Consider the following 21,010-nt stretch of genomic DNA (forward strand, 5'->3'; position numbering starts at 1 on the left):
GTTGACCAGGATGGTCTCGATCTCTTGACCTCGTGATCCACCCGCCTCGGCCTCCCAAAGTGCTGGGATTACAGGCTTGAGCCACCGCGCCCGGCTGTAAGCCGTATTTTCTAAGAAACAGAAAGAGAAGGCCCAGCGCAATGGCTCATGCCTGTGCTCCCAGCACTCTAGGAGGCTAAGGCAGGTGAGTTGCTTGAAATCAACAATTCAAGACCAGCCTGGACAACATGGCGAAACCTTGTCTCTAATAAGTATGCAAAAAATTAGTTGGGCAGGCATGACATCGTGGGTCTACAGTCTCAGCTACTAGGGAAGCTGTGGTGAGAGGATTACTCTGAGCCCCAGAAGCCAAGGCTTCAATGAGCCATGATGCACTCCACTGCACTCCAGCCTGAGAAACGGGAGTGAGACCCTGCAAGAAAGGAAAGGGAAAGGGAAAAACAAAGGGAAAGGGAAAGACAGACAGAGAGAGAGAGAAAGAGGAAGAGAGAGAGAAAGGGTGAAAGAAAGAGGGAGGGAAGGAAGGAAAGGAAGGAAAAACAAAGGAATAAAAGGAAAAAGGAGGGAGGGAGGGAAGAAGGGAAAGAGAGAGAGTAGAAACAGAAAACCATATGGAGAGAGACACAATGAGACGAGAAATGAGTGAGAATGACTGCAAGGACATTTAAAAATGTAATAGCAGAAATAAAATCTGTATGGAGTGAGTAACAAATTCATATTATTAACATGATATTAATACCCACCTGAAAAGTTAGCAACTATGAAATCAAGATAACTGCACCATAAAGAGATCTGGAAAATACTGTGAAAATAGAAGAAAAAAAAAATACAGACAGTCCCTGGCTTACAATGGTTCAATTTATGGTATTTTCAACTTACAATGGGTTTATGTGGATATATCCCCATCATAGGTCAAGAGGCATCTGTACTTATTATTCACTTAATAGAAGCGTCAACAGAAGTTTTCACTGTCTTTTACCAAAATGGCATATTCACATGGTGCTTTCCTTCTCTGCTCAAGAGATTCCCTAATGACAAACTTTGTCTAATGCTCATCAAAGGGATTAATATTCCAGAAGGCTTGTTATATAGGGAACCATAAATCAATCTCTCTCTGACTCCTAACTACAATATTCTAGATTTAGCTACAGAATAGTAAGCATCTAACTGTTCTAAGGAAAGCAGCAAATCTTTTCCCTTTCTTTCATTTCTTATGAGGACCGAAGACAGCAGCAATACTCTACAAGTCTGACACAACTTGGGAAAATTAACAGACTAATGTTTACCTGAGAGAATAAAGGAGATGGCTTGAGAAATAAAAATGGAGTAAAAGTTTAGGATTTCCTTGTGAAGGGTTTCAAAAATAGAATAAGGACTTTAAAACATTACATTAAAGACACCTTCAGAAGACAGTCCCTATCATATGGGTCCATTTATATGAAATTCTGCAACAGACAAAATTATAGTAGGAAAAAATTCAAAACAGTTGTTGCCATGGGGATGAGAATGACAGTGTGGGCTGAGAAGGGGCATGACGAAAGTATCTGGGGTGGCAAGTTCTATATCTTGACAGGGATTAGGGTTCTACAGTTGTATGCATTTTTCTAAACTCACAGAATGTACACTTTAGATTTCTGTATTTCAATAGATACAAGTTTTATATCAAAAGAAAAACTATATATCATATTTATTTGCATGCTGACATATTTAGTTGGAAAAGTACTGTCTGCAATTTACTCTGAAATGCATCAAAAAGTAAGCTAGAGGAATAGATAGATGGATACACAGATGATAGGTGTGAGATAAAAACAAGGAAGTAGGGTAAAATGTTAATGACAGAATTCTAATAGTGGATACAACAGGGTCCTTTGTAAACTTTCTGTTCACAAATTTTTATAATAAAATACTGGGGAGAAGGTAAGGATTTTAAACTTGACCAGTCATGTAAAAAAAAAAAAAAATCTCTGCAGTCCTTTGACAGGGGCAGACGGCATGGTCAAGGAGGGTACAGAAATGAAAAGAATGAAGATGAAATGATGATAATCTAGGAAAGAAATAGAATCCTGGATTAGTCTATGGTGGTAGAAATAAAGAGGAATACGATACACTGGAAAAGTGATCAACTTTGACCCTAGGCTTATAAAATATATAGAAGCAATTATATGAATAATACTTGATGATTTTACTTGAGAAGAATTGCATCTCAGATATGTCAGCAATGGAAGAAGAGAAAAAGCAGATTTCAATGAATAAATGAAGTGAGGTCAAAACAAGAGCAGCAACTCAAAAACACCAGGAACCTATCTTCTTAAAATGGGGGTTAGGATACGGTAGCATGTTCTCACTCATAGGTGGGTGCTGAACAATGAGAACACATGAACACAGGGAGGGGAGCATCACACACTGGGGTCTGTTGAGGGGGCTAAGGGAGGGACAGCGATAGGTAGGGAGGTTGGGGAGGGATAACATGGGGAGAAATGCCAGATATAGATGATGTGGGGGAAGGAGGCAGCAAACCACCTTGCCATGTATGTACCTATGCAACAATCCTGCATGATCTGCAAGTGTACCCCAGAACCTAAAGAAATTTTTTAAAAAAAGAAAGAAAAACAATGGGGGTTGGGAACCAAGAGAGCAAAGCAGGTCTGGTCCGTTAGGTTTTTCTGACTTCACATGCAAATATCTTTAGTGGAGAATAAGTTACATAACCCTCAGACTTGAGGGAGGAAAATTCACTCCTGGAGAAATCCTCAAGGATACATTTAGCACTTTCTCTTACTGAATCAAAATAATGTTACTAACTGGCTATCCAACATGTTTTCTATCAGATGCATCAGAACCCTGCCTGCCTCTGACGCTCTGGCTGGTAAGATTCCATAAAATGTGCTCTTTGATAGCATTTAATACACTATTTCATCATTTTATTATCAAGAAAAGTCTGATAACCTTATTAAAAATCTTACTTGAAAACAAAAAACACAAGATTCAAATTTATAATTCTTTTTTTTATTCCTACTAAACAGTTTGGTATTGCTCCTTTCCCAGCCCTGATATTCTTCCATGCCTGCTTCATCACATTATTTTCAAACTGCCCAGTAATTTTCCATGTGATTTTAACTTCTCTTTCACTCTCTCCCTTTCTCTTCTCTCTCTCTCTCTCTCTCTCTCTTTTTCATACACACAGGCACATAAACACAAAAATACACTCTCTCTCACACACACAATTAGGAAATTACTATAAACTGGATCTGGAAGCTGGCGAGTTTAAGAGTCAGTTTTCATGTGGAACAGTTAGATGGTAGAAAAACAGGAAAGAATTTGTCTGAAATCTGCAAAACACTAAATAATAATAACCTGAAAGGGAAAAATGTGTATATAGTTATAAACTATCCTCCAGGTTTTTTAATGTACTGTGCTAAAACCCAGATGAGGAAAAAAAGGATTTTCTTAGTAACTTATTTTTTGTTGGATAATCCTTCTAAAGAAAACCGTTTATATCAATTATACTTTATTCTTTTTTTTTCTACAACTTGAGTGACAAACCACAAAGTAGGCAAATGAACCATGCAAACAAAAAAATCTAACAAGGTAGAGCCACATACTGGCATCTGGGATAGATCTTATTGGTTATACATGTGAAAGTACATCCAAGTTCAAGCACAGGGAAGCCCTTTCTTTTTATAACACACTCAAGGACACTTTGGCTGTTCAACTGAAACCACAACTAGCAAAAGCTGGACAATGTTACAACACCATGCATGATTCAACGACAACAAAAAGGATGATTATCTAAAGAAGAACAGTCTAGAAAACATCACTTCATGCTACAGGTTGAACTGTGCCCTCAAATAATGTTGTTGAAGTCTAACCACCAGTGCCTTAGAATGTGGCCTAATTTGGAAACAGGTTGTTGCAGATATAATTAGTTAAGATGAGGTCATACTGGCATGGGGTGGGCCCCTAATTCAGTATGACTGGTATCTTCACAAGAAGAGAGCAATGTGAAGAAACAGGTAGAATACTCTATGAAGATGGAAGCAGAGATTGGACTGATGCATTTACAATCCAAGGAACATCAAAGATGGCTGACCGTCATGAGCAGCTGTGAGAAAGACATGGAATACTGTATATTCTCCCTCAAAGCTCTCTTGGTTGGCAGGAGTCAACCCTGCTAACACCTTGATTTCCCATGTCTAGGCTCCAGAACTATGAAAGAATAAATTTCTGTTGTTTTAAGCCACCTAGTTTATGGTACTCTGTTTTTATAGCAGCTCTAAGAAACTAATATGTCTAATATCAATAAAAACTTTCAGATTTTCATCTTAAAATCCAAGTTTTCATAATTGTGAAAACTTAGAAGCAATCTGACCTTTAGTAGGTGAATGGATGAATGAACTGTGGTACATTATACAAAGGAATATCATTCAGTGATAAAAATAAATTAGCTATCAAGCCATGGAAAGACTTGAGGAATCTTGAAAGCATATTACTAAGTGAAAGAGCCAATCTGAAAAGGCTGCACACTTGATGATTCCAGCTACATGACATTCTGGAAAAGGCAACAGTGTGGACAAAGAAAAAGATCAGTGATTGTCTGTTCATGGAGAGGAGAAAAAGAAAGAGGTGAGGCAAGGGGATTTTTAGGACACTGAAACTATTCTACATGATACAGTAACAATGAATATATACCATCATACTTTTGTCAAAACCCATAGAATGTATGCCTCAAAGTATGAACCCTAATGCAAACTATGTATTTTAGCATTAAAATAAAATGTATCAATATTGTTTCATCAATTGTAACAAATGCACCACCACAAAAGGCACAGTCAATGGAATAAATGTCAACTCCTTCGCTTGTCTGCAAAAACTTCTACAAAAAATCCTGTATCTCTAAAGGGTAACACATTATTCCATACATGAGCTAAGTCACAATTTAATGCTTCCTTGACTCTCATATTTAATCTATTTATAAATGTTGTCATGTCTCTTCCTTTCATTCCCCACACCGCTAATATATCCCACTTTTCCATCCATAAGGACTAGCCCCACACCTTCTGATGTGTCCTTCTGAGCTATACTACAGGCAGTCCTTTCCAATAAATGATGGTTCATTATAGATTATCTGACAAAAACAAATAAAACAGAAGATAAGTAGATATAATATTAGATATATTATCTAAATTACTTTCATTTTGTCTCATACCAAGGAGAATGAGCCCAGCTTATGTACTGTTTTTAGAAGATCATTATTCATTCAGTGTTCTTAGCACCCTTGAAAGATAAGTAGTATTCATATGCCCATTTGTAAATGGGGCAATTGATCCTTACAGAAGTTAGGGGTGCTTTTCCAAGGTGATATATATCTCACAACAGCAGCTGGAATCAAACAGATGTTTGATTACACTAATACCATGATCATGACATGACAGCATCCCAAGCAAGCAAGGGATATGAAGGACCAAAGGCTGAGAAAGAGATCAGAACCAGAGGTAAATATGTGGGAGTCATCCAAAAAGAGATGACAGCTGAAACCATGAAGAAGAAAGAGGATGTGGAAGAGAGTAGGGGAAGCAAGGGATGAAGAAAACTTTAGCATTTCCCCACTAATAAGAGAAGAAACAGCAAAGATACAGAGAAGGGGAGGGCAGAAGAGAAATGAACCATGTACTGTCACCACATTTGAAACCTGGAATCATCTTTGACTCCTCTCTCCCTATAATCTTCAATGTTCAGGTAGCTTTGTGTACATTACATTCACCTATAATTTTTTTTAAGATTCGTTCTTTACCAAGCATTATGTCATTATCCTAGTACATGTCCTTTAGCAACTTTTACTTAGAATTACTCCAATAGCTTCCAAACATGTCTCATTCTTTCCATTCAACCTGCTCTTAACTAATATCACCTGTTTATGTACCCACAGCCTCTTCTATCACTCCACCTACTATTGTCAACAAATGGGAATTTATTATTCACAATGTTCTGTCCTTGGATTTTGAATCTATCTTGAAAAACAAATGGAGATCCACCATTCATTTCGTACTGCAAATATTCAATAGTAAACATGTAATCTTAAAATCATCCTCCCCACTGAAAGGCATTTATATTGTTTCCAGACTTGTCATTACAAACTTGAGAATTATCTTGTCAAATGTTAACCATATTATTTATAAAATAAACAAAAATTAAAATCTTAAAAATATTGAGCTTTTCTGTTCAAATACAAGGTATAAGTATTCATCTTTATCACTCAGCAGAGTTAGTTTCTTCATATATTTTCTGCATATTTAAGTTTATTCCTAGATATTTTACATTTTTAATTATTATAAATATAATTCTTCTTTCTCTTATATTTAATATGTATTGTTATAACAGAAAGCTATAATTCTTATGTATAAATTTTGCCTTTTAGTGTACCTTGTAATTTTTTGTTGGAAGTCAAACATGTAAAAGGTACTAGGTAAAAAGAACTGAGGTAAACAGGCCTTTGGTGATGTGGTGAAGCAGGAGGGAAACTGTAAGATACTTGATACATTACTCGTGTGTTTTAGGAGCAGCTTGTATTTTCCGAACAGCATGTATATCTATAATCAACATATAGTAGTTTTGTGTATTGAAGCTCACTTAGTTAGATAGATATTATTCTGTCATAGAATATACCACAATTTATTAATAACTATCAAATGATTTATACTTATCATGTTCACAAATAATGTGCAATTAATATCTTTATTCCACTCTCTTGGAATAAATGTGGGACTTTCCACATGACTAAAACTGGAACTGCTAAAAAGAATGAGCGTTCATAGGTATTACTATATTTGTCTCTACTGTAGCTGTTTCAGCACTGTGTGAGAATTCTCACTGACCAACTTCTCCAGCAATACTTGGTATTATCATACTTTTTAATTTTTTTGATCTAACAAATGTGAAATAATTTTTCTCAGTTGCTTTAAAAATGACATATCCAAATCTGGAGACAACAGATGCTGGAGAGGATGTGGAGAAATAGGAACACTTTTACACTGTTGGTGGGAGTGCAAATTAGTTCAACCATTGTGGAAGACAGTGTGGCGATTCCTCAAGGACCTAGAAATAGAAATTTGACCCAGCAATCCCATTACTGGGTATATATCCAAAGGATTACAAATCGTTCTACTACAAGGACACGTGCACACAAATGTTCATTGCAGCACTGTTTACAATAGCAAAGACCTGGAACCAACCCAAATGCCCATTGACGATAGACTGGATAGGGAAAATGTGGCACATATACACCATGGAATATTATGCAGCCATAAAAAACGATGAGTTTGGGTCCTTTGTAGGGACATGGATGAACCTGGAAACCATCATTCTCAGCAAACTGAGAGAATAGCAGAAGATCAAACACCGCATGTTCTCACTCATAGGCGGGTGTTGAACAATGAGAACACATGGACACAGGGAGGGGAGCACTACACACTGGGGTCAGTTGGGGGGAAATAGGGGAGGGACGGTGGGGGGTGGGAAGCTGGGGAGAGATAGCAAGGGGAGAAATGCCAGATGTAGGTGGTGGGGAGGAAGGCAGCAAATCACACTGCCACGTGTGTTCCTATGCAACAATTTTGCATGTTCTTCACATGTACCCCAAAACCTAAAATGCAATAAAATAAATGGGAAAAAAAATGACATATCCCTGATTCCCTGATTATAGTGAAGTTTAACATTTTTAATATATTGATTAAATATTATGTATAAATTTTTCCTTCAATTTCTTGTTCATAGACTTTCTCAACTTGCTATTGGGTTTTGCATTTTCTCTTATTAATTTGTAGATGTTCTTTGCATATTTGGAAACTAATATTTATCAATTATACATATTCTTTGCAAGTCTACTATCCCAAAATGTCATTTGTCTTTCCAGTCTTCACATATGGAATTTGTCACATAAAATTAGTACATTTTAGCACAATAAAAATAATCTTCTCTTTAAAGTTAATACTTTAGAGTCTCATTTTAAATATTCTTCCTGGTACCATAAATCATAACAATATTGTCATATATTTTCTTCTAATATTTTAGAGTTTTTATTTTCAGTTTTAGTTTTTCAATCTAATGAATTCAGTTGGTGTGTGTGAGTTAAAAATCCAACCTCTTACTTTTTTTTTATTTAAACATGGCTAACCTAGCATTGCTAAACAAATAGTTCATTCATTCTTTCTCACATTGATTTGTTATACTACATCTGTCATATACAGAGTTCCTAAACTTGACTGATTTATTCGTATCCTGTTTACTTTAGCTTTATGTCTAACTGGGTGAATCTTCCCACTTTATTTTTCCTCTTTGTTAATCTTGACCTTTTACCCTTGCATATACATTTTAGAGTCAGCTAAAATTGTGCCAAGTTCTGCAAAACAAACTTTTGAATTTTTTTGAAATTATATTCAAATAAGATATATTTAAAAATATTTTACATCTCCAGGCTATTGAATTTACTCATCCATTTATTTAGATATTCTTTTAGCTTCTTTAATAAAGTTTTCTATAAAGTTCTTCTACATCTCGTTTTAACTTATTCCTAAGTAAGGTACTTTTGTTGCTGTTACAACTGAAATCTTCTTTAAATCACATTTTCAAAACATTTTTGCTAAGGTACAGAAGCATGATCCTTTTTATGTTATCTTGTATCCATCAACAGTGCCAAGCTATATCATTAGTTCTGGTAGTTTGTATATAGATTTTTCTCAGATTTCCCAGACAATCATCTACAGATAATGAAAGTTTTATTTATTCCTTTCACTTCTGGTATCATTTATTATTTTTTTCTTTTCTTATTCTACTGGCTAGGATTTCCAGCATAATGCTGGATAAAAGGGGTGATAGTTTTATTTATTCCTTTCATTTCTTGTATCATTTATTATTTTTTCTTTCTTATTTTACTGCCTAGGATTTCTAGCATAATGCTGGATAAAAGTGGAGATAGTAATCATCATGTTGCTAAGCTTAAAGAAAATATATCTAGTATTTCATCATTAAAGATGAGGCTTATTGTAGAGTTCTGATGGATATCCTTTATCTGGCTAAGATTGGTTTTTTCAACTGCTAGGTACTTAAGAGTTGATACTGTTGGTAAGGGAGGTGAAGGTGTTAATCATAAATAAATGCTAACAATCATTTCTTCTCTATTAAAAGAATTACTATGTGATAGACACTGCTCACTAGCTAGCATATGCTCTGTGAGACTCCTTAACTCATTCTAAATAGATCTGCATATTTTCAGTACATGTCAATATCACATTTGTGAACACAGTCTAGCTAAAAAATAATCCAAGTTTGATTCTTAAAGAAAATATGCATAACATAACACAAATTTTAAAGAGATAAGCACATTTGCATGAATTAAGCCTATTAAATATTTCAAGGCAAGACAGATGGTTAAGAACAATGGTTAAGAACAGATGGTTAATAACATGTATATGATATCCTTTATCATATACATGTACATAAGACATCTAAAAGACATAAAAGACATAATTCTATTTAATATTTAATTCTGAATTGTGGACAAACATTAGTATAAAACCACAGGCTTCACAAAGGAAAGGAACTACTACAATTTGACTTTTATCTTTCAATCACCACCATTTGAAGCACATACTTTAATTAAAACCCAATGCTATACAAATTATAACTAATAAATAAGTAGAACTGTACGTTTGAATTTTAAAATCCTACATTTTATGGGACTGATTCTCCAGTGGGCAAATAAACAACCAGACATAAGTTCCCTGAGTTCTAAGTGGCAAACTTCAGAAATATGTTCTAGTAAAAAGAAGCCTAATTTTTAAAACTGCAAATGAGTTATTTCATTAAATTGCATTACTTAAAATTCTATATAAAAGAATTTGATAAGTTTTAAAACTGAAATTAAGTAAGTTTTACTTCCAGGGGGAGAACAAATGAAGCAAAGAGAAAACACTACAATTATGTCATTAGAAAAGCACAATTCAATTTACAAAGCCAGGATCTGTGTCCAATTTTTCCGGGATTACATCTGTATAAGACTTTTTCCATAACAAACAAGGATAACAAGGCAAAAAAGTAAAACAAATAGAATCCCACTTGAAAAATCAAAGTTCAACATATATCTAGACTGGTTCTCTCCCCAGCCCATTTTCCATTCTGCTTTACTGATGCAGAGGCAACAAATCTTGTTTGAATACCAAATTCCTTATGGAAAAAGCTTTCATATTTAGAAAGTGCCATTTTACAGTACTTATAACAAAAAAACCTATACAATTTAATATTTTAAATGAAACTGGATTAGCTTTTCAATGTATAATGTTCTCTACACTTTCTATGTAAAAGCTGTTACTAAAAAGGAGCTTCTAAAATGTGAAGGCTCAGGATGTGAATAAGCAATGAGGCTTTGTGAAGAACTGGAAGCCTAGAGGTTAACCAGCGTCAAATCATCTGTGAATGATAATTTTCAAAAACACTACACCAAACCCTTCATCCACACCTAACAGCCAAACCATAGTCAAAATGCAACACATAGCTGTCTGTAGTTAGTTTTGCCTATAATTCAAACACTACCGTTTTATGGTTGCTAAAGGTATACACATGAAAAGCAATCATAATCAATTAACAAAATTGAGAGAGGAAATCAAATTTTATTATAAAACTCTCCTTTTCTGGTTACTAGAAAAGCACTTCTCAAATATTTATTAAGAAAGTAATACTGAAACCTACTATTTTCATTCCCAAAATGTATTAAAGATATTCCTTATTAATTAAGAAAATATCAGTATTTTAAAAAGCTTAGCAGTAAAATCATGGGAGGGGTCTCTCCTTGTAAATGTACCTTACAAGAGTATGAATGACCTGAGATAAAATAAGGGCAACAGCCAACTGTGCCACTAAGTACACGATTTAGTTCACCCTTTCTGACTGTCAGGTTTCTCATTTGTTAAATGGGACTAACAACTGGATCACAGGATTGTTGAGAAAGTTAAAAGAGATGAGGCATGTATGAATATCTATCACAGTAGCAGGCTAGACTTTTTTTTTTTTTAATTATTAGAAACACATCACTTCTCCCACCCCAACCTTCCCCTCTCCCTCCCCGACCCCGGCCCCAAAAAAAAAAATCCACCACAGGACTGTTGAGAAAGCTAAAAGAGATGAGGCAGGTACAAATATCTATCACAGTAGCAGGCTAGACTTTTTTTTTTTAATTATTAGAAGCACATTCCTTCTACCACCCAACCTTCTTTCTAAAAGAAATCTACGTAATAGATTTGAAATCAGGCTGCATTTTTAAATGATACTAACGCTTAATTTAATGTTACTCATTCATCTCCCTCCAGGAGCTGAAGACTATAATTCAAGTAAAGATATATCAAACAATTAAAGATACCTTTAAAAATGAGAAAACCGGATAACATGTAGCTTAACACCATATTACTTTTCTTTTTTTCTCTGCCCCTTTAGGCACTGTCCTAGGGAAGAACAGTTAACCTTTGTTGCCTAAAACCCTCTTCCTAATTTAATAGCTATCTGCTTATTCAGCAAATAAAAATTCTCTCACGGTCCTTCTAAATTGTGAAAGATGCTAAATTATGTAAGGCACTAACAGGATACATTGAAACAATTCCTGCAAACAGAATTGATGTATAAATTTGAGAGACTCCCTTTGTAACCTGGTGCTAAGGTAGTCATGTAATTGAGGACATTTATGTCTAACATTTAACCTGAAGGGACAGGCATAAAGAGGTCTATTCCAAACAAATTTGTATTTATAATCACCCTACCCATCGTATTATCTCCAAATTGTACAGGTACAAAATGATCTTTTGCTTCAGAAGGAAAGGCTTTGTTACTTTTTCTTTTGTAAAAAAGTAAAAACTAAACATACCTAGTGGCTAGATCTTGGTTTCCAAAAAAAGGAACCAGGACTCCTATGAAAACTAGACGATGATTCTAGAACTGAGGGAGGAAACATATATTATGAGTCTGGAATATCTTGTTGTGCCAGAAAGTAAGGAAATGCTCAAAAAACAGCACAATGATGAGAGTATGGCAAAGGAACAAAAGACCCGACTGAAAGAACTCTCAATCTGAAGCTGGAATCAATAAAGTAGTTAGAGTTGTAACAAAAAGTATAAAACAAATATCCATTAGTCCATAATAAAATAAAGCTTAAACAAATCAATAAATGGGAGAAAAATCTCCCATGCAGAATTGAAAAAAAATGTTATTAGATATTCCACCTTCAAGGAGGTAAAGTATAACCCCCTACTCCTTAAGTGTAGGTTATTCATAGCAACTTCTTTCCAAAAAGTATAGTATGTGGGTGGGTGAGGGGCACAGGGAATAATTACAGTGAAAAAAACTAACATCACCTCAACCAAGAGATCAAGGTTAACATCAACAGTGACAAGTCATGTTGATAATATGTACCCTTAATAAAACGTGATAAAATGGCACTTTACCTCTGTGATCTTCCTACCCAAAACACATAAACCACTTGAATGAGTAAAATGTCACATGGTCTATAAAATACTATCAAGTCATCAAAAACAAGATACAGTCTGATATAGTCATCAAAAACAAGAAAAGTCTGAGAAACTGTCCCAGTCAAGAGAAACCTAAGGAGACATAACTACTCAATGTAATATGGCATCCTGCTGGGTGGGATTCTGGAACAAAAAGAACATTAGGTAAAAACTAAGGATATCTGAATAAATATGGACTTTAGCTAAAAATAACCTGTCAATATTAGTTCATTATGTGGAACAAATGTAGCATACTAATGTAAGATGTTATAATGGGTGAAACTGGAGGTGAAGTATATAAGAATTCTATTATCTTTGCAATTTTTCTATGCATCTAAAACTGTTCTAGAATTAGAAGTTTAAGAAAAATTAGAAAACCTTATAATATTTTCTATACAGGTTAACAGATGCACTACAGCCCTCATTTTGTCCAAATGTAAGCCAGTCATTCAATATTTATTTATTTCCTCAGGTGTCCTAAGGAAATGATGGAGGTCTACATGCAGAGATAAGCTGATAGTGGAGAATCCTCCTTCATCTGCCCATTTTCAGCACCCTGTAATGTACTGTACCTCACATGTATGTCAAGTTAAGTAGTTTAACACTCATAAGTATACACAAATGGTTTAAAATGTTTCAGACAAGAAACAGCAGGTAGAAAATAACATATAGGCATAAGCAACTAGCAAAAGTGACATTCCTTCATTCCTAGTATGAATTCTTTCAGTCACAGTATGAGGTTAGTCATTGTTTAATGATGCTTTTACTTAATAAAATCTAACCAAAATTAGGCCAAGACATTTCAAAATTATTAAGAAGCCCATTGGCCCTTGGTGGATTTTTATTAATGTAATGAATAAGGAAATATTGGATACATACAAATATTTTAAAGCAGTAATGACTTGAGAAGCAACAATGGATTTATAACCATTCTTGTTAACAATGAACCCTCCTCTTTGTATGCTTCAAGATAATGTCTAATGATATCATGAAGCCTTCATAATTATCACAATATATATCTAGATTATGAAGATAAGCCCTTCTAATTTTTAGTGATGTTTTAAACCATGATATTCCCCACCTAATATTTTATGAAATTTCACAAAAGGTAATAAGAAATATGCAGAAGATTTTACAGATGTTGCCTTCTTCTTGTTTTGACAATGAAATGGTTGAAAAAGATATAAGTATCCTCAACATATGCTCAACAGCAAATGAGTGCATTATGTTTTAGCTAGAACTGCGTAAGTGTAACCAGTGAGAAAGCAGTCAGTTGTTTGGAATAAAAAGATTCTGACATGCTGTCCATCATGTGAGAATACAAGAAGACATACCCTCATCAGATTATGGATTTGCCAATGCCTTGATCTTGGACTTCCCACCTTCCAGAACCATGAGATATAAATGTTTATTGTTTTTTGTTTTTTAGAAAAATAATGATTATGAAGTAAGGGTAAAGGGTTAGCACTACACATATAATTCGTTTTCTCAATCATTCATGGACAAGCAGTTATAGAAAAGCAGATGAATCTAGAAATGCAGAGTTCTACAGGGTATCGCTAATGTTGTTAATTTCATAGAAATGAGACCTTTAATAAATAGAGGAATACTTACAAACTACAATGAGATGTGTAGGAACTATCACACAGTGTTTAAGTGACTTAGCTCCCGAACTGGACTGCATGGGCTGGAACACTGGCAATAGAATTTATTAGCTATGAGATCTTGGACACATTACTTAATCTCTACAAGTTATTATCATCTGTAGAATGCTGACAGAATTGGTGAGAGTTTTACAAGAGATAATTCATGTATAGCACTTAGAACAATGCTTGGCACACAGTATGTATTCAATAAATGTTAGCTATTATTGGCTGTTATATGAATAATCATAAAAATCTTTTATACTACAAAAAAATTCATTAATCATCATTTGGCAAAGAACTTAGAGGTGATCAACCTCAGAGATGAAATACACATTTTTCTTTTACAAATAAGTAAGCATTCCAAATTTGCTGGCCTATTCTGGGATATTTTGTAGACTCGGATCTGTGAGAATACTCCATCAATATCTCCTGCTAAATTAGTTATACTGATAGTGTTGGCCACAAATATATAACAGAAAGTACTTCATCAGAAATTTAAAATAATATACATACCCTCAAATCAGGAGAAAAGTTGTCGGCAGAAGTTGAAATGGAATCTGATGACACAACAGAAGCTGATTTTGTATGCACTGAATTCTCTGAATGAGAAGTGGAGGCACTACAAAAATACAAAGGACAGTATGTTGGAAAAATGGGGGCATCAAAGACCAATTTCAGACATTGTATTTAATATAACTCCATTATTTATTATAATTTCCACTGCCACCTAAGTTCTGCTTTGCCTATTCAATCTTATCTCTAAATCTTAACAAATTATAAATGATTCCTGCTGGGTCAAGTTTTCTTATGATCTAAGCTCCCTCTGGACAGACTCCGAATACTCATGAAAACACTCCAGGCTAACTCCTTCTTTTTATCCATTCACCCACCCCATTCCTTTTTTTATCCATTCATCCACTCATTGAGTGGGCCACAAACCACTACACCAGGCACTGTGATTTGGAAATAAATATGATAGCCTCCCCATGTTCATGAAGCTCAAAAGCTTGTGACAGACAAGTAAATAAGCAGTGCATTGTGATGACTCTAAATACACCCATACACACACACGTATACTCACGCACAAACACCCCACATACATACAGATATCTTTGGGAGAAAAGAAAAGGAAGCAGCCAACTCTGGCCAGGAAGTTCAGGGAAGATTTCACAGAGGAGGCGATATTCAAACTGAGTCTTGAAAGATAAGATATTATCAGGCCAACAAACAAGGAAATTTCAAAAACAAACAAAAGGCAAGTATGCAAGTATCAAAGTTGATAGAACATCTCAGACACTATAAATAGTTGAACAAGGGTGAATGAATAAAACAGCAGATGAGGATGGAAAGAAAGGCTCTTCTTTGTACCTTCCCACCACATCAAACAACCCTGTATTGAATATCTACTTCTTCCATTATAAGTCATCAATCTGCAGTTTTACTTTCTTAAATTCCTATAAAACTTTTTTTTTAGACAGAATTTTACTCTTGTCACCAGCTAAAGTGCAATTGTGCAATCTTGGGTCACTGCAACCTCCGCCTCCTAGGTTCAAGCAATTCTTCTGTCTCAGCCTCCCAAGTAGCTAGGATTACAAGTGCCCAGCACATCTGGCTTAATTTTTTTGGTATTTTTAGTAGAGATGGGGTTTCACCATGTTGGCCAGGCAAGTCTCGAACTACTGACCACAGGTGATCTACCTGCCTCGGCCTCCCAAAGTGCTGATTACAGGCATGAGCCACCACGCCCAACCAAACTTTTACACCTGATCACATACTATCTTTTATTGTTTATTTTGTCTCATCAACTAGTGTCCCAAGAACAAAAATTATGCCTTTTTTTGGTGGGGAGAGGTGCAAGAGATGAGGTCTATGTTATCCAGGCTGTTCTCCTCCAACTCCTGGCCTCGAACAGTCCTCTCACTCCGCCTCCCAAAGCGTCGGGATTTCATACATGGGCTACAATGCACAAACCTACTTCTTTTTTATTTTCTACGAATTCTATTTTAGGACCTGTGCACACTGTTAACAGGTGTTATGTTTGTTAAATTTTAAAAAACTATGGCAGTATGCCACAACTGAATAATTGATATAATTTCCTCTTAGTAAAAGAAAGTTAAAATTAATTAAGGTATGATCAATGGTAGAAAAGGGTCAAATATTTTGAATTGAGTCTTAAAGTTCAGATTTTTTAAAATGGATTTTTCTAAAGCATATTAAGAGTCTTCCCTTACACTGGAAGTCAAAATTTTTTCACTAGATTTTGATGAAATACTTTACCTTAGAGTTGTGATATTTAAGACCCATTTACCTTTAAAATAAACTCCATATATGCATTACAAATCTGTCTATAACAAGAATAACTAAACTACTTATACACTGTGAAAATCACCTCCCCAAAAAAGAAACTGTCACTTCATTTAAATGAATGGAAAATGGTACTCCAGTGCAAATACAACATAGTATTTCCAACAACCTATGCTATTATACAATAAAGCAGGCATAAGAAATTGTATTACATAGTTTTATAATGTAAGGAAAGAAAAAGTGACAGGCTGTGAATATTTTCCTTTTTCTTTGTAGCTAAATTCTGATTGAATATCATTTGCATTAAAATAATAGGTAAAATAATTAAACTTCAGGCACAGTACTTTGACAGACATTGTTAGCTCCCTACTTCAAATAGATTCCCCTTTCTCCTTGACTTTGATCAGGGTAGTTTGTGCCCTGACAAAGATAAGAGGCTTCCTATTCTCTTCCTTGTGGCTAGGAGAGCCATGTGAGTCAATTCTGGTCAGTGGGATTTAGTGGAAAGTCTATTGGTTATGGAAACCTTTTATTTTCTTAATAAAGTAAGGGCAGAAGCAGCAGAACAGTCTTTATCCTTTCCCATTTCTCTTGCCTGAAACGAGAATGTAAAGTTTGGAAATACAAGAGCCATCTTACAAACATTAGCAACATTAGGCCTGCTGAGGACAGGGAGCCAAAGAATAGGATGAGCATACATTCTTGTAGCATCACTGGGCCAACAACTGTCTATCTCTGGAATCCTTGTTATGTAACATAAATGGCTAAGCACAGCTGTGTGTGCCTGTAGTCCAAGATGCTCAAGAGGCTGAGACAAGGATCGCTTGAGCCCAGGAGTTTAAGACCAGCCTCAGCAACATGGCAAGACCCCATCTCAAAAAATTAATAATATTAAATAAAATTAAATTTTTTAAAATAAAATAAATGAACTTAAACTTTTTAAATCACTGCAGTAGAGTCTGTTGTATACAGTCAAATGCAATATAGCAATCAACATCTCATAAACTCTATCAGGGCAAGTTCAAATGTATAATGCTATTTTATATGCATATGCCCTTCTGGGAGAAAAGAAAAAGGCAATAAAGTATAATTTGAAATTATAAATAGTGTATTTTCTAGAAAAATAATATTGACAGAAAGAATGTTGTAGCACACAGCACCAAGAAACCAAATGGCTCTCTGGCTGGATGTGGTAGCTCATGCCTGTAATCCCAGCACTTTGGGAGGCCAAGGATGGGTTGGATGGCTTCAGCTCAGGAGTACAAGACCAGCCTGGGCAACATGGAAACCCCCTCTCTACCAAAAATACCAAAATTAGCCAGGTGTGGTGTTACATGCCTGTAGTACCAGCTACTTGACAGGATGAGGCATGAGAATCATTTGAACCTGGTAGGTAGAGGTTGCAGTGAGCTGAGATAGCACCACTGCACTCTAGCCTGGGCAATAGAGTGGGAGGGACTCTGTCTCCAAAAAAAAAAAAAAAAAGAAAGAAAGAAAGAAACCAAATGGCTCTTTAGCATGAAAGCATAAAGTAAATAAATCTAAGAGAAATAAAATAAACAAATCCAGGTACTGCACCTTAAGCTTTGCAGTCTCAGATTCAAAGAATCAGTCTTTCAAGAAAAAGTGTGGTAAATAGCCTTTAATTATTAAATTCTCTTTTCAGACACACACAAACTTAAGCAGATATTATGATCCACAGTGTTATAGTTGAATAAACACTAATGTATATTTCTATATAACCAGTCTACAAACCATTTTACTCTCCAAGCAAATACTGAGGAGCTGAGGGGCACAGCAGTGGGAATACATCACAGTATGATTCTTGTGATTACAGCAGTGAGAGAGAGAGAGAGAGAGAGAGACAAGAGAGGGAGGGAAGGAGAGAGAGTGCACAGGAGAGAGGGACAGAGAAAGAGAAAGAGCAAGAGCAAGAAAGAGAAAGCAAGACCGTGAGCAAGAACGCACACAGGCATACAGGAACGCAGTAGACCTGTTAAAACTTCTGGTATAAATGTAAATGCTGCCTTTGGCAGCAACTCAGACTGAAGGTAGCCATGGGCACACTGGGACGCATCGTTCTCTTTTCTGTAGTTTTTTTCTTCTTCTGTCATACTGGCTCTGTGCATGCTTGTAGTCACCATAGCTACTGGTATAACACACTCTAATTTCCACTGCTCTTTTTCCATTTCTCCCTGCTCATCTTGAAGTCAAGCTCTCTATGTTTATTTTTTATGAACTGTTCCACAAACAAGCTCTGTATTTCCCAAAATTCATGGCTTTGCTTCAGGCCTTTCCAAAACAGAATGTTCTTTTACCCCAATCTATTTAATAACATCCTACCTATCCTTTAAGACCTGGTTTAAAAAACTGGCTTCTCCAAGAAGTCTTCCCTAGGTCTTCCAGTTGGAGCTAAACTCTCAGTCTTCTATACTTTCATAGACTTTGTCTATAACCACACTTAACACTTTCCACATTAGACTAGAGAACTTTGGTTGCATGGCCACCTCCTTTGTAAATTACAAACTGCTAAAGAATAAGAATATTGTAATTGGCAAGTCATTTGAACTTGGAGCAAAGTATGCAGTCCCTAACCTCAGTAAGTAACAAATACCATTTTGGTCCTCAGATTTCCTACGCCTACACACTTCACCCCAGTCCATCCAAATATTCCTTGTCAAACTGGGCCTCTCTTCCAAATGCTAAAACTTCCAGTAACTCTGTCGCATATGTTCATTACCATATTACCTGTGTTTCCTATACCCACTTTTCTCTAAGTCTTTCTTCAACTACTAACTCCCTTCCTCATCTTTATCTGAACTCTCTAGTCCACAGTGAATAAACTCTCCTACATCTTCAACAGGATTCTCTCCTTCACCTCTGCCTCAGCTGACCTCCCTCACAGGAATTCACTTCCCTGAAGCCTTTAATAAAAGACTCTTTTCTTTTCCCACATCTAACAAAGTCCAAAGATGAAATAAGCATTTTCCCAGCTGAACTCTCAAGCTTCTACATTAGTATTATTTTTGCATCTTCACATATAAAAGACTTCTTCCTCTAAGGTTCATGGCTTCTCAGTATACAGCCTCATTGTTACTATCACCCACCCACTTTTAATCATTCCTTCTCACTCATTAAGGGTTTTTTCATCTGGCTTACTTTCTTCTCCAACATTTCTTTCTACTCCAAAGCTGCCATCACTACGGGAATTCTATTATCCATAAACTATCAACAACCTAGCTCAAAATTCCTCAATTCTTACATCCCTTATACACATTCCCACTTCAGCAACATGCATCTTGTCATCACACCTTGGACTTTATCATTTCTGGGAATTACCCTGCCACTATAATCTTAAAATTGAGGAAATTAATCTTTGACCAGATGCTGACCCTTTCTAAATATTTAACTTTCTTAATTTCCCCTACATCTCATCTTCAACCTAATAGAGATACCCACTCAACCCCTCCATTTTTTATTATCCTTCATGATTCATTGCCCTCCCTTGCCTACTTCACTTCCTAACCATCAGTGTCCTTACACCCGTATCCGTTAGTCACAACTGCCCTGCTAATCCCTAAATGTGGACCAACATAACCATCTTTCTTGGCTACTAGTAAATCTAATCTTCAAAATGGGGCCACTTAAGACTTAACGATTAGAAACATCACCTAGCCCAACACAGTGCTGAATGATTCTCCCATTTCCCAAGTGACTTTTTTAAACAATAACCATCTTTTCCCCACACACAGCTATCACAACCAATCAATCCAAAGTCCTGTACAGTCTACTTCCTTACCATCCCTTGGGTGTATCTTCTCTCTATCCTAGTTTTTACCGTCCTAACACCGCTTCTCTGGACTACTGCAAATTACTTGTATCTTTTCTCCTACTAGTCCAATATATCATCCCAAACCAAAACCAAAGTGATCTTTCCAAAACCCAAATCTGATCATATCAATCCCTTGCTTAAATCTTCACTGATTCCACACTCAGTTTTCCAAGATCTGGCCCTTGTTCTACATATCCAGCTGCAGTTCTTACTCATCTGGAGCCACTAGGGATGGCTTGCAGATTTCTTAAGTTCTCTAGCCATTTCATGCCTCTGTGCCTTTGATAACCCTATTGTCTCTGCCTCTGATGTCCTTCATCATCTTCCATGCCCTTTGTCCCATCTATCTTGTAGACATAACTACTGCTTCCTTTACTGTATACTGTACATATTTCTATCATAATACCTGTAACATTTTACTGCATTTACTCACCTAAAACCTTCTCTCCCAACATATTTTTGTTATTATTTACTGCTTCAAGATTCTTTCTTTACTACAATCTTCTGTGAGGAAACAACCTTCTCAAAATAAAACATGTAAAACATTGAAAAAAGAATATGTGGGCTGGGTGCAGTGGCTCATGCCTGCAATCTCAGCACTTTGGGAGGCCAAAGCGGATGGATCACCAGGTCAGGAGACTGAGACCGTCCCAATCAACATGGTGAAACCCTGGCACTACTAA

General features: G+C 35.8%; 1 protein-coding gene across 4 annotated transcripts in view; it reads right to left on the minus strand.

Moving 5' to 3' along the window:
- MTMR2 (myotubularin related protein 2) overlaps window positions 1-21,010 on the minus strand; it is an 89,885-nt gene that overhangs the window by 34,764 nt on the left and 34,111 nt on the right. For 3 of the 4 annotated variants that reach the window (XM_017505268.2, XM_037730212.1, XM_017505269.2), the window contains one exon: window positions 14,705-14,810. In XM_017505268.2, the coding sequence (XP_017360757.1) occupies window positions 14,705-14,810 (106 nt within the window). Of the gene's footprint in view, window positions 1-14,159; window positions 14,241-14,704; window positions 14,811-21,010 lie in introns of all 4 variants that reach the window. The other variant, XM_017505271.2, reaches the window with a different exon arrangement.

Source organism: Cebus imitator, unplaced genomic scaffold (genome assembly GCF_001604975.1).
Source record: "Cebus imitator isolate Cc_AM_T3 unplaced genomic scaffold, Cebus_imitator-1.0 Scaffold336, whole genome shotgun sequence".
Lineage (NCBI taxonomy): Eukaryota > Metazoa > Chordata > Mammalia > Primates > Cebidae > Cebus > Cebus imitator.